The following is a 13,726-nucleotide window of genomic DNA, read 5'->3' as shown; positions in this document are numbered from 1 at the left end:
CCCTGCCGTAGCCTCGCACCTTGATAGTCCCACACAAACACGAATTCTTGGGGAATCTGGGGTTGTGGGGGTTGGTATTCTGCTTTAATTAACAAGGGCAGGAGAGCATGGAGACTTCCTAGGAGTGGATCTGTCAATGAAGGAGGGCAAAGGATTCTGGGGGATGCTGTGGGCTATATCCCACCATATCCTTGGATGATGTCACGAGGGATGACCCCAACAAAGCAGTCCATGCAGACCCAACTGAAATCCACTGTCTGGCAGCTTGCTGCTGAGCGGGCTAGATCTCTCACAAGACGGCTGGTCTACTGGAGAAGGCTGTGCCCATCCAAGGGCGTAACCCCAGCCAGGGACTACGAGATCACAAGTTGAGCCAGTCTACCCACCCACCAATGCACCAAAGTGCCCCCCCCAACCCTCAATGGTAAAAAATGATTCTATGCAAACTCCCCCACAACCCTCTGAAGCTTTGCCCACACCCAGAGGACATCTAGACGCTCCATGTTCCATGATCTGGAAGAGTGCATGGGGGATAGTGGGGAGACACTGGGACAGACCTTAACACCCATTCAAAATTCCAGAACCTGGCTCAGCATCATGCTGTTTTCAGATCTGCCGGCACAAGGAATTGTGGGAGATGGGAGCCCCTGTTCTCTGGCCACTCTGGGACAGCGGGCTGGCTGTTCCAGAGCACTGGCACGGGCGCACATATCAACATGGGCTGGTAGGGGGCACACTCTGACAGCTACTTAGCGGCAGTCCCCAAGTTGAGGAAATAAGTCTCTGGGGTACCCCTCCCCATTGCTTTGCCACCACACAGCAACGTAGCTTGATATAGAGCCCCTATAGCCTGACACTCTTGTGAGGGAAGTGTCCATGGGAGAAGGGGTTGTTTTGCCATCTGGCATCATGTCTGAATTTGCTTGGCAATTCCCTTCTCTGCCCTCTGATGGTCCTTCTCTTGAGTTGTCTGGAGGTTTCCCCATGGCCTGGCACTCTCATGCCTGGGCAGTGAGCCCTGGGTCGGGTGGCTGTATCTTTGAAGGATTTTGGCTTACCCAGTACCATCCCTTGTGCCTGGCCCTGATCATGAGTAAGCCTAGGGAGCGAACACTAGGTCCCGCATCGCTCCAGGAAGGGGCTGGCCCCCTCTTCCCCAACCTTTGTGGGAGAAGAATAGAATCTGGCTGCTTGGGAAGACCTGCTGGGCTGCCTTTTAAACTGTTCCCAGAGCAAACCCCCACCCCACCCTAACCATTTATGTGGAACGGGGAGACAGTGGGTTCAGACACAGACCTTTAAGCCAGCTCAAAGTTCATGGGTATGGCCTGGCAGAGCACCGCATGCAGATCTGCGGATGCGGGAATTCCCAGGAAAGAAGAGCCCCAGTTTCCAGCTGACCCAGGATGGCAGTGTCAGCACTGGGGGCACGGGCGGTGGTGAACATCTCCACATGGCTGGGCGGGCTGGCAGGTGGCATGGTTTTGCAGAAACCTGGCTGCGGTCCCCAAGACAAGGAAAGCAGTCTCCAAGGTAACCCTCCCCATGGCTTCCTTCCACACAGCAACCCGGCTCTATGTAGATGGACTGGGGCTCTCTTGAATGGGAGCTGTCAGCCCTGAGTCTGGACCCGTCGTTATCACAAAGGAAGAATCTCTTCACTGAGAAATTGCTGATACAGCTGCCTGGCCCTGCTCACGGGTAAGCCTAGGGAGTGCACATCTCCCCTGGGGAAGGGGCTGGGCCCCACTTTCCCAAACTTACTGTGAAAAAAATAGAACTTGGCAGCTCAAGAATCCCTGCTTGTGGCAGTCTCAGGACAGGAGTGCCCCTTAAATATTTGCTCCCCATCCAGAGAGGGGATGCCCTGCTCATGCTGGCTGTCCCTGCCATGAGGGGGCCATTATTCCCCTGGTATGCAAGGCATACCTGCTTGTGTGGACAAAGTAGACACAGGGGTTAGGCACAGACTTTTAAACCTGCTCAAGGTTCCCGGGCTTGGTCCGGTATTGCAATGTATGCAGATCTGCAGCCGTGGAGATTCCTGGCAGAGCCTCGATTTCCTGCAGCCCCAGGACTGTGGGCTCATCCTTCGGGGCTGTGGGCAAGGGTCCACATCTCTACATGGGCTGGCAGGGCACAAGGTTGCTGAACCTGGGACAGCACTCACCCAGTACCCATCCCCGTGGCTTGGCTTTGCTGCATGGAGAATCCTGGCTCAGTATTGAGTCACCATAATGAGAGTGAGGTCAGTGGAATAATGGGCTAACTTTGTAGCATGCAACAAGAGTACCAACTAGTACAACTCAAGTACCAACTCTTGCATTGAATCCTTACTGATGGTTTTTCTCATGAGAAAGCCTAGGGATCGACAGCCCCCAAGGGGAAGGGGCTGGGCCTCCCTTCCCCAACCTATATGTGAAAAAATAGAACTTTGCTGCTCCAGGTCTCCTGCTTGGGTCTGCCCTTTATACCCAACCCCGTTCCCCCTCTCCCACAGGCATCTGCTCCCCTCCTCGCATTGTGTTGGTGTGCCCTGCTTATGTTGCCACTTGAAGTCTTGGTGATTCTGAACACTGTTGCTTCCTTCTCGGAGAGCAAAGCACTTACTGCCCATCCTGTCATCCCATGCCCTTTCCCTACAGCTTGCCAGATGTATGGAGCAAGGGACAGAGTGGGAAGAGGGGATGCCCCCAAGTGACTGTGCAGCTGGACAGTTGACAAGTCCTGGATAGGGTGTGGCGGTGGCTCTGTAGCCTGGCAACTCCAGAGCTGCATTGCTCCAAGAGTCAAACCTAATGCCTTGGTGACCAAACTTCAGGTCTCAGCAGCATTGATAACTGATGTTATCTCAATTTGGAGTTTGGTGAGGCAAACCGGAGGTGGCTGTCAACCCGTAACTGCAGTTTTGCACGTTCTGCTGTACTAGAGTTCCAACCTCAGCCATGTATAACTCCGGTTTGGCATTACATGTGAATGTGGCCTTAGGAAGTACTCTTAGAACCAACTAAAAACATTTCTGGGCCAGTCACTTCTCTCTCAGCCTAACCTACTTCACAGGGTTGTTGTGAGGAGAAACTTAAGTATGTAGTATACCGCTCTGGGCTCCTTGGAGGAAGAGTGGGATATAAATGTAAAATAATATTAATAATAATAATAGTAGTAGTAGTAGTAATAGTAGTAGTAGTAGTAGTATGGGTGATATTTTAAGAAAAAGATTGGGTCTTCTCCATGTTAATTTGAGGTGAACATGCAAGAGTTCACAGCATGAAACAGTTCACCCATCTCTAGCCATCGACTCATGTATTTCCAAATTAGTTTAATTAGGACCTCTTTACACATTCTTGCTGTTTATTTATTATTCTAATTTTATTTATTTAACACACTTCTATACCACCCAAAACTCACGTATCTGGGCAGTTTACAACAAGCACATTTAAATGTTTAAAATGTTTATCCATACCAATTTACAATGGATTCTTGAAAAGTGCTGAAATAATTTCACATAAGGGGGCAATTGCATCACCACATTCCATCTGGGTATTTCATGATTGTTTCCCCATGCTAAGTGAACAAAAAAGGCACCTTTTAAAAGTGGTGATTCTCTTTAGCAGGGGGAAAGCAATGGGCCCTATCCATACCCAGTACAGCATCCCTCCAGTGGCTGTTGCTGGCATATATCTTATGTTTATTTTTTAGATTGTAAGCCCTTTGAGGACAAGGAGCCACTTTATTTATTTATATCTATGTAAGCTGCTTTGGGAATTTTTGTTGAAAAGTGGTGTATACATTTTTGTCATATTTGTCTTGATCCATGTGATCAATAGCACACTGTTATTATGCTATACACAGACCCTTACAGGTGGCATAGGATCCTATTATACTATTTACTGAAGGCATTATTAGCTATGGTGAGTTTGATGGCTGTATTCACAACATCCAGGGCTGCAGTAATGGCAACAGTGGCTCCTAGCCTAGTGCTGATGGCAACTTTAACTACCTCCATAGCCAGGATCTTTCGCATATGTTAATAGATGTGCAAAACATTTCATTTTCTAAAAAGTACTTCAGTGCATTCAGAAAAATATTTTACCCCTTTAGATTGAAACATATGAATTTGTGAAAATCTGACTCAGTCCTATTTCAGAATGTGGCCCTAAATATAATCATAATGAAAAGCTGCGCCTCATTTTGTCAGTCACTGTGGAATATAATGCATTTAATCTGTGGTTATTTCCATCTCTATAGTTCAGAATGACAGGCATGCAATAAAAATCTCTATTGAACATCAAAACCAAATCTAGAGCATTATCACAAAGGAACAGTTAAACCCCAACTTATTATTTGTTTAACTTCCTCCATTCCCTCCTGGATTTTAATAATAGACTTCACTCCTTACACAGTTTTTTGTTTCTCAAGCCTAAATTCTGTTCCAGCTTCCTCTGTGAAATCTATTCATTTCTCTCTAGCTCTCTACAGACTCTGTTTCCAAGCGCATACAATTAGCACTTCTGAATTTTACCCCACCTTCTCATTCTGAGTGCTGGAAGTTATCATTTACTGTAACATTTGCCTGATTCTTTATCCACTTGTCTCTATGTCACCATGTACTCTTTCTTATGGCTTCATTATTTTGGGACCAACAGGAACTGCTTCCCTGTTAACACTATGGTGGAGTTAGCCTGCTTCTGCAATAGTGATATGATCACCATAAAAATGTAACAGAACAGCAGTGACCCTCGCTACATTTGGGTTAGTCTTGTGGAGAGAAAGAGAGGGTGGGGTGGGGGAACTAATTTACAGGGGGAAATTGTACTTCAGAACACTGAAAGCTCTAGGAAAATAAAATAAAGAAACACTCTTGAAATGGCAGGCTATTAGTGCAGAACAGCCTTGAATTATTTGTCTTTTTAAAAAATCAACACACCTACATAAATGCTCATGTGATAAAGCAGGTAAGCACTCATCTTTTCCCAAACTTAAAAAAAAAGTTTTTAAAAACTTGTAAAAGAGTTCAACAAATGTACCAGCATTTCAGAGAATTGTGAAGTCAGACACTATCCAATGGGTGCCATAGTGGCAAACAAATATACATACCTCTATCACAGTGGTTGCTGGAGATGAAATTTGTACGGATGGTGCACAGTTCTTCCCACATCAAAATCTGGGTGAATCACAGTTTCTGTGGGAAGCATTTCTCAATTGGGCCTGGAACACATGCTTTCCAGGAGGTTCTAGGCCAGCTCCAGAAATACATGGCAGTCTCCAGTGCAGGAGAGGGAAAATTTTGTCTCACATTCCGTTTTAGGGGCCTTGAGCATTGATCTAGGGCAGCATAGTGGTCTCCAATCCAGCCAGCAGTTAGTAAAACGTACTCCTTTGCTGGACTGGAAATCTTCAGAATTAAAAGGGCTTTGAGGAAACTTTCTAGGCTGCACTAGAACCTCACCTTGATACAGTGTTGGATTATGTTTTTTAACCTATCCTTTCCAGATCAGAGACCTTCCCTCCTGACATGCAGAGCTCAATCCAGAGTTCAAGATTTGCACTCTCTGTTCAGAGAGAAGAAGCTACACAAAATTCCCCCTTATTGGATCGTGGGAGTGAACACTGCACTAGGGTCCCTTCACTACAATGTTCCTCTGAACCAGTGAAGGGGTTAAAAAAAAAAATCTTCTCACTGGGTTGAAGACTTTTCTTTCTGGGATGTGGAGGTCTGTGATGCAGCAAGAGGCTAGAAAGAGTACTTCTCTCACACAGTGGAGTGAATTGTAGCAGCCAGTCCAGCTTTTGTGAACCACTAAGAGTTTGGGTGGAGAAGAATGTTTTCATTCTTCTCTCTGCCCAAAACTCTGTGGGATGTAAGTAGGTGGCTTCCATCCTTGCTAGAACCTTGGGATAAGATTTAGGGTTTTTAGCTGGCAGGTCTTTTGAGGCAGTATGGAGATAATGAAAAACTGCATTGCCAATTATGGAAGTGAAAAAGGAAAAATGGTCTTTCCAGGCTGGACAGTTGTTTATTCATTTGTCTGAATGTCTGAACAAGGACTGAATCTGTCACAGTGGTGGAAGGCCACGAGGAGGAGAAAGGCTCAAAACAAAACCTCCATACGTATGTTGTATTAATTGTTAAGTTTGTTTGTTCTGTTATAGTGTGCATGCTGCAGCATAATGACATTTCCCTTGTGCTCATTTGTTCCTCATACAACAGGAAAGCACTGTAGTATGTTCTAATTATCCATTTGTGCCCTGAGGCTTTATTATGCATCAGCCTTCAATTTAATTACAGCTAAAGGGAGTGCAATGAAACTGCAGAGTGTCTCTACATGATATATAAGTTCCTGCTTCACTATGATCCCTGACTAGGAAGAATGCTCCTGGTGGTGAACAATTACAATATTAGGTTAAAAGAGAGAACACGGCCCTGTTTAAAACTTCCCTGCTGTGCCAGTACAAAGATTGGCTAAAGGACTGAAGAATGAGCACTGTTGCCCTAATCTAGCAGGGACAATCCATGCACAAAAACAAGTTTCCATGTACAAAATAGTGCTGTGCAGTCATTTCCTCTACTGGCTTCCTACATCTAGGACCTTAGTGCTACATGCAGCAGCATTATGTGTCCAGGTATTGTTGATGTGAGGACAATATTTAAACTAGGCAACATAATCAGTCAATAGCTAATATTATAGGGGATTAATCTTTATAGGGGATGATTTTCTACTCTTATTTAATTGTTGTTTTTTACTGTCATTTTTGTGACTTTTTCACATGTTAATGTTATTACTCTGCTGGCTTTGATATCTGGCAGTTTAAATTTATTACATTTATGTCTAACTAACTGTAGTTTTTCTTTTGTAAGCTGCCTTGTTTGAATTGCAAAGGAGGGGATAAAAGTTCAAATAATGCATACATACACACATACATACATCTCCCTTTTAAAAGTCAACAATGAAAACATCAGGCCTTGGATTCAGCAACCAGATCACAAAATAAAACTGACATCCCTTACTCAGGCATTAGGAAAGTTAAAAAATGTTTTCACTTGCTGATGAAGCAAAGCTAGGAATATGGCCAAGTGAGTTTCTTTTGGAAATATATTCAAGCGTGGGTGCCACCAGAGATAAGACTCTGCTCCTTGGCTTGCCTATTTTCACCTGGAGGTCTTTCAAATGGCAATTCATTCCTGCTCCACTACTACTAGCATTGAGGGGAGTTCAGACAAGGAGGAGATATATAGTGACTTCAATAGGGTGCTCTTCATACAGCCAGTGGCATTATTTGGCGTTTTTCCTAATGACTAACCCTTGATGCATAGTATAAATGTCTTTTAAAAGTTGTATTTTGGAGGAGTGTTGGAAATGTTTGCATGGGAATACTCCAGCGCTTTTGTGGAGCCATAACTAGAGACCCATGGAATAAAGTGTTTGAGACTGTAAACATCAGGCACACCTGCTACAGTCCTTTCCCCCACCACACAGTTCAGCTGCAGTCGTTGACTGTACATTTCGATCCCCAAATCTTTCTTGCCTCCAACAGCGTGACTCTTGCCCTCCCCTTTCCTGCCTTTCCACCAACCCACGCACCCTCATTATGTTCCAGCGCAGCTGCAAAAGCCATCAGCGCCCCAGAAAGGTCGTGTCATTCAAAGCTTAGTGGGGGTTGCCCAACCTCACAAAGGACAGCACTTCTCCTCCTCTGCCTGCCGCCTGGGTGCATTGTTTGTGTCTGTTGCAAGAGCTGACAGGGACCCCACAATCTCAGCACATGGGAGGAGCTGATCAAGATTGGCAATGGCTCCCAAATGTGTTGCAAATCCACAAAAATCAAACTTCAATCTCCCCTAAGGTTGCCATATTCAAGCTTCCCAAATCCAGGTGGCCCAATTTGCATATTGTGCAAATTATGCAAAAACCTAATTTGCATTTTATTTATTTATTTGAGAGATTTGGATCCAGAGTAAAATCTGGGCAATCTAGGCAGTGCATTTGAAGTCCACGTAAATCCGGGTGGAATTTAGCAGCTGGGTGGAGGAGCCAAAATCTGATGGCTACCCTAAATTCTGGGGGACATGATGAGGCTAATCTCTCCTAATTGCCACACAATTGCACACGCACACACAAAGCAGCACTGTGAACGGCCCCAATTTACTTTGATGTATGCTTATAGGTGTTTTAATTTCCACTACTCCCCCCGCAGTAAAGCCCCCAGTCTTGGAAACCTTCTGGGCAAAGCACGCAACACAGAGCAGAGCCTCCGCCCCACTCCTAGATTCTAGAGAACAATCTGTCTTTTCGCCTTTGTTAATTTGTGCTTGAAGTTCAGACCACTTATTTCTTGGGGAGGGACTAAATGCAAGCCCTCGCCTTTCATCATCCTCCAAACAAGCGATCAGCACTTTCAGATAATCTGTTCAGCGGAGAGATCCTTGTGTGCAGGACTCTGTGCATGACTTGCCGCTGTTTGTGAATACCTCTGAATCAAGTGTGCTGTAGCTCAGTGTAGCTCAAGGGACACCCTGTAGCTTAATAACAGAGAGCACATGCTTTGCATGCAGAAGGTCCTAGGTTCAAACCCTGGCATCTCCAGATAGGGCTGGCAAACATTGGAGAGCTGCTGCTGCCAGTCAGTTCAGACCATACAGAGTGAAGTATAAAGCAGCTTCATATGCTTATCAAAGTCAATATGCCACAGGAGGCAATTCAAGGTAGAAAATATTTTTTAAAAGCCCTGCTGGATAAGGCCAAAGCCCTATCTAGTCCAGCATCCTGTTTCACACAGTGGATAACCAGGGATATTAGGTGTTATATTAAGGTCCACCTTGAATTGGCAAGCAGGGAATTGGGAGTCAGACAAATGCTGTCCTGCCATCCCATGCTTGCCAAGAAAATAGAAATTCAGGGGTGGAGAGAGCGTTTGCACAGGAAGATCAGTGAGAGGGAGGAGTGCTTAACCCTTCCAGTGCTTGCAAGTTCACCCATGTAGGCACTAATATTTTTTTGCCTCTTAGGCTCAGTTTTGGAACACTTGTAGGGGGAAACGCGCAAGCAAGGAAAAGGCTAAACATTTTTCCCCCTACCCACTGATTCTCCCCTATAAATTCACTTGCATTATTTTTACGAAAGAAAACCATGGGGAATGTGTGTTCACTTGTATATGAGCCAGTATGAGAAATGATTTAAAAGCAATAGATAGATAGATAGATAGATAGATAGATAGATAGATAGACAGATACATTCAGGTATGCACCTTACCAGAGTAGCAAAAAGATGATAAAGTATGAAGTAAATAGCAACAACAGGTGCCCACATATGGCCCACAGCATTAAGAGTTTGATCCATGACATCTACCCATCCTTCCTGGGTAAGGATCTGGAACATTGACATAAAAGCCTAAAAGAGAGAGAGAATAAAACACACAGTAAAGATAAGTAGACTTGAATGAAATAAGCAAATAACCATTTGAACCTACTACCAGCAGCTGGCATCTTAATGAGTCATTTGTGGAAGGACATTGCAATAGCACAAAGCTGCTGCACTAGCAATTTGAGTTCCAGGTGAGTGTTGTGCTACCACAAGCAGGCTCGCACTTATGTAACAGTGCGCAACTGCAGCATGTCTCAGTTGTTTCAAATTGAATTTTTAAAAAAAACACAACTATGTAATCCTGTTGTGCTAGCGCAGCTTTGCTTGTTACACAAGCCTTTTGTTAGTGATCCTGATTTCTTCCAAATGCAAATTCTGGATTTGGATCAAGACTCAACATTATATATGCCTAATATGTGCGTCTCTAGATGGTGTACACAATTTAAAACATGACAAATATAAAATAAAGCAAAACCAATTAAAACAATTTCATGGGATAAAAACAATTAAACAGTATAAAAACTAATTTCTGTTATAAGCCTGAGAAAACATACGTCTTGAGGACCCTCAAAAACCAATCAGAGATGGAGATGCTCTTATTTTGACAGGGATCATATCCCAAAGCCCTTAGGCAGCCACAGAGACGGATCAGATGAGCTGGTGGCAACCCTAACTGGACCTCCCCAGATGACCTTAATAGGCGGCAGGGTTCATGACCAAGAAGATGCTCTCATATGTATCCTGGACCCTGTTTAGGGCTTTGTAGCTAATAACCTATAAAGGTTAGATATTTGAGAAATGCTAGCATGGTCTTCCTGTGTGGAAGGTTATGTTGACTGAAGAAGATTACATGCAATAGGCACATGCCATTATTTCCTCAGTGGAATTAACAGCCCATATTTGTTTCCATTACTGAGAGTTGTCCCCACTTTCCTTCAATTGACTTTTCCTGCTTATGTTTCTCAAGGTCTTCAGTCTATCAACAGCAGGGCATTTCCCACTGCTTCTTCATCAAACGTGTGATACTTGGATAGATAAAAATCCTTTCAGTCTACGATGAACATAATGCAATCTGTGAGAACCTCTATTAGGAGATGTGTTAAGTGCATCACTAAAAATAACGGCCTGAATTCTGTGCAGCGGTAGGTCAATGGGAAGGGCTATTTGTTCACAAAGAGCCTTCAGGACCCCAGTGGCGAAGGCTTTTTGCATAGCCAAGCAGGCACAGAGGAGGCAGGAGCATTTTTGCATCTTTCCCCTCACTGCAGAGGAGCCTTCTCCTTACAGAAATATGTCTGTGAGAATTGCTCAGGCTCATGGACATATTCTGGAAGTAGAAAGATCTTCTGCAACAAGGTGGGTGAAATGAAAATTGCTCCTCCTCCGCTCAGCTTCACAAACAGCCTTCATCATTAGGATGATGAAGGCTCTTTGCGAATACGCAGCCCTTCTCCATTAACCTCCAGCAGTGCAAAATGATTCAAAGCGATGTGTGCAAAGCATGTGTGAACACTTGGGTTTTGTTTTGTTGTAGACTTCCCTATTCATAAACTACAATATCTCAAGCTGCTCTTTAAACTCTCCTGAATAAAAAAAAAGGTGACATTTGGAGAACACATGCACAGGTTTCATTTCAAAAGCTCTCATACCAAATCCCCCAACTATTGTTTTGACTGGGAGAAGTTTAAAAAGCAGTATTAAGAGTTCCATTGAGGTATTTTCTAAAAAGGAAAATTGGCCCAAAAATTCTGGACGGTGTACAACATGTGGATATGTCCCACTAGATCATGGGCACAGTATTTTAGCCTTTACCAAACATTTCTTTCTTACCTATCTTATGTCCACCAACCACAGATTTATCTAACTTCAATAGACTGCAAAATTCCTCAAACTAAGTATTTAAAGGTCTGAGAAAATGAAACTGAAAATATATAAAAGTGATGGCTTTTTAAATTTATGTACCATCATTCAGCCACCTAATGGTGCAGTGGGGAAATGACTTGACTAGCAAGCATTAGGTTGCCAGTTCGAATCCCCACTGGTATATTTCCCAGACTATGGGAAACACCTATAACGGGCAGCAGTGATATAGGAAGATGCTAAAAGGCATCATCTCATACTGCACGTGAGGAGGCATTGGTAAATCCCTCCTGTATTCTACCAAAGACAACCACAGGGCTCTGTGGTCACCAGGAGTGGACACCGACTCAACGGCACACTTTATCTTTACCATCACTGCAGTGAATCGTATCAGCCATTCCTAGATGGTTTTCTTCAGACATGCACTACTCCCATCATTATTATACCTGTCATTATGGCACAGATATTCAGATAGCCCCAAGGTATCAAGGTAGCCTTGGTCCAGTTCTAGTCACTTGCAAAAAAAGGAGGCAATTCACATGCACATGCAAAACCAGGCTAAGGGAGCCCAGTCTGGTTTTGTATGCATGTGTGAAGCACTGGGATCGGGCCCAATCCTGGCAGCTACACAGCAGCAAACCCGCAAAAGTAGCCTCCCTCTAAAATGAGGTTAAAGGAGCGAGCGCTCCCTTAACTTCATTTTTTAAATCTTGCGTCTGGAACACTGGGGCGGGGAGATCCCAATAATGCACCACGATTACTGGACCTCTGGGGTGATGCGTGACGGTGTGTCCCAGCACCCCAACTCCTGGAGCTGCTGAGCAAGCTGCTGATGGGAGGGTGATCTGCTCACCCAGGGAAGGCATGCAGATCGACTGCAGGGAAGGTAAGTTAAATTTTCCTTCCCTGAAGACTGCCCCAGGGCTCTTCTCCCTGATTGTGAGAAGAGCTCCAAGGTGTCGCCATGTGACTAGTTGCACAAGAATGTGAATGGTGATGCACCTTTGAATACACCTCAGAACGTGCTTCCAGTTCAAAGCAATATTATGTGGACATATGGCATCCTCCCTAGATGTGTATTTATATACTTATCTGCATCTTTTCCTAGTTTAAGCCCACATTCCCTATCCAGCAAGTAATATACACACCTAGGCATGTAGCTGGATCATGAGCTCTCTGTCTATTGGGGAACAGCTAAAGTTCATTTGATCTTTTCAGCACTGTATTTATCTGAATTGCTTAAAAATTACACTGTCTTACTAAAAGGAAAACCTTTTCTCTCTTGTTCTTTCTTCATGACAAATCAATGGCATTAAGGTACTAGTAATTCATTTATTTTTAGAAAGAATAAATGAAAAGCTGGATAACCTTTTTTGATGAAAACGAAACTTACCATTTAAAACATGCTTCTTTCCAATAGTATCCCAATATAATTGAAATCTTTTCTATTATTAAAATACTCTGTATTGGAAAACATCCACTTAAAGGAAATAAAAAGGCAGTGTATCATGATTTAAGTTCAGCAAAGTAGCAATCTTTCTTTCAGAGGAAGATATTTTTAGCTGAAAGATACACTTTCTGCAGTTCATGTTAAAATGAATCTGAAATGCTATCTTGCTGACAGAACTAACTGCTGTGAAAATGACACCTGGAGATTTATGTAAATGGAGGGTTTTTGAATTAATTCATATTATAGTGCAGGGGGAAGGGGGAGTTCTGTGCTTTTAAAATTCTTAGCTTTAATGTGAGTCAGTGGTTCTGAAGTTGTTGTTGTTGTTATTATTATATCCCTCTCTTTCTCCAAGGAACCCAGAGCGGTGTACTCCAGAGCAGAGCCTTCACAACAACCCTGTGAAGTAGGTTAAGCTGAGAGAGAAGTGACTGGCACAGAGTCACCCAGTAAGTATCATGGCTGAATGGGGATTTGAACCCAGGTCTCCCTGGACCTAATCCTTGGAGATTCCATCCCCAAGGACACTATATGCATCAGTGATGTTAAGATACATTTAAGAAATATAATATTTTGATACACCAGTCAAACAAATCACATCCAGTGCTAAGGTCCAGTGAAAGGGTTGCGCAAGTGATTTTGGGTTTGTCAAATCCTAAGTTCATTCAAAAAGGATTTGAGGAACATGTTAAAAGAAATACAGAATAGTCAAACACTAGCCCTGTATTGAGTTCTCCCTCTCTATAACATGTCTTGATGTGATTATGCCAGACATTTCCACTTTCCCTACTCCTGCTAATAGCAGCTAATAAAGCGAGCAGAAGCAGGGAAGCATATAGGATAATGACATCAGATATGAAGGAAGCTGAAGTCCATGTAACTGAGGGCGGGGCAACTCTAGAACAACTAGTTTGGCAGAGCAAAGAGCTGGCAAAGCACATTATTAGGGAAGAGAGGATTTTGCTACACATTAATTACTTTACCTCCTATATGTACTGCATGTTATTAGTTTATTTACCTTATTAATTAAGCTGAATATGCCTGTGGCTATGAC

General features: G+C 43.7%; 1 protein-coding gene across 10 annotated transcripts in view; it reads right to left on the bottom strand.

Moving 5' to 3' along the window:
• Nucleotides 1–13,726, bottom strand: part of NALCN (sodium leak channel, non-selective) — a 378,362-nt gene that overhangs the window by 119,660 nt on the left and 244,976 nt on the right. For all 10 annotated transcript variants that reach the window (XM_053305984.1, XM_053305985.1, XM_053305986.1 and 7 more), the window contains one exon: nt 9,252–9,389. In XM_053305984.1, coding sequence (XP_053161959.1) covers nt 9,252–9,389 — 138 coding nt within the window. The remainder of the gene's footprint in view (nt 1–9,251; nt 9,390–13,726) is intronic.

The sequence above is a fragment of the Hemicordylus capensis genome, chromosome 3, assembly GCF_027244095.1.
Source record: "Hemicordylus capensis ecotype Gifberg chromosome 3, rHemCap1.1.pri, whole genome shotgun sequence".
Classification (NCBI taxonomy): domain Eukaryota; kingdom Metazoa; phylum Chordata; class Lepidosauria; order Squamata; family Cordylidae; genus Hemicordylus; species Hemicordylus capensis.
Note: the sequence above shows the minus strand (reverse complement) of the source record. Positions and strands in the feature narration are given on the sequence as shown.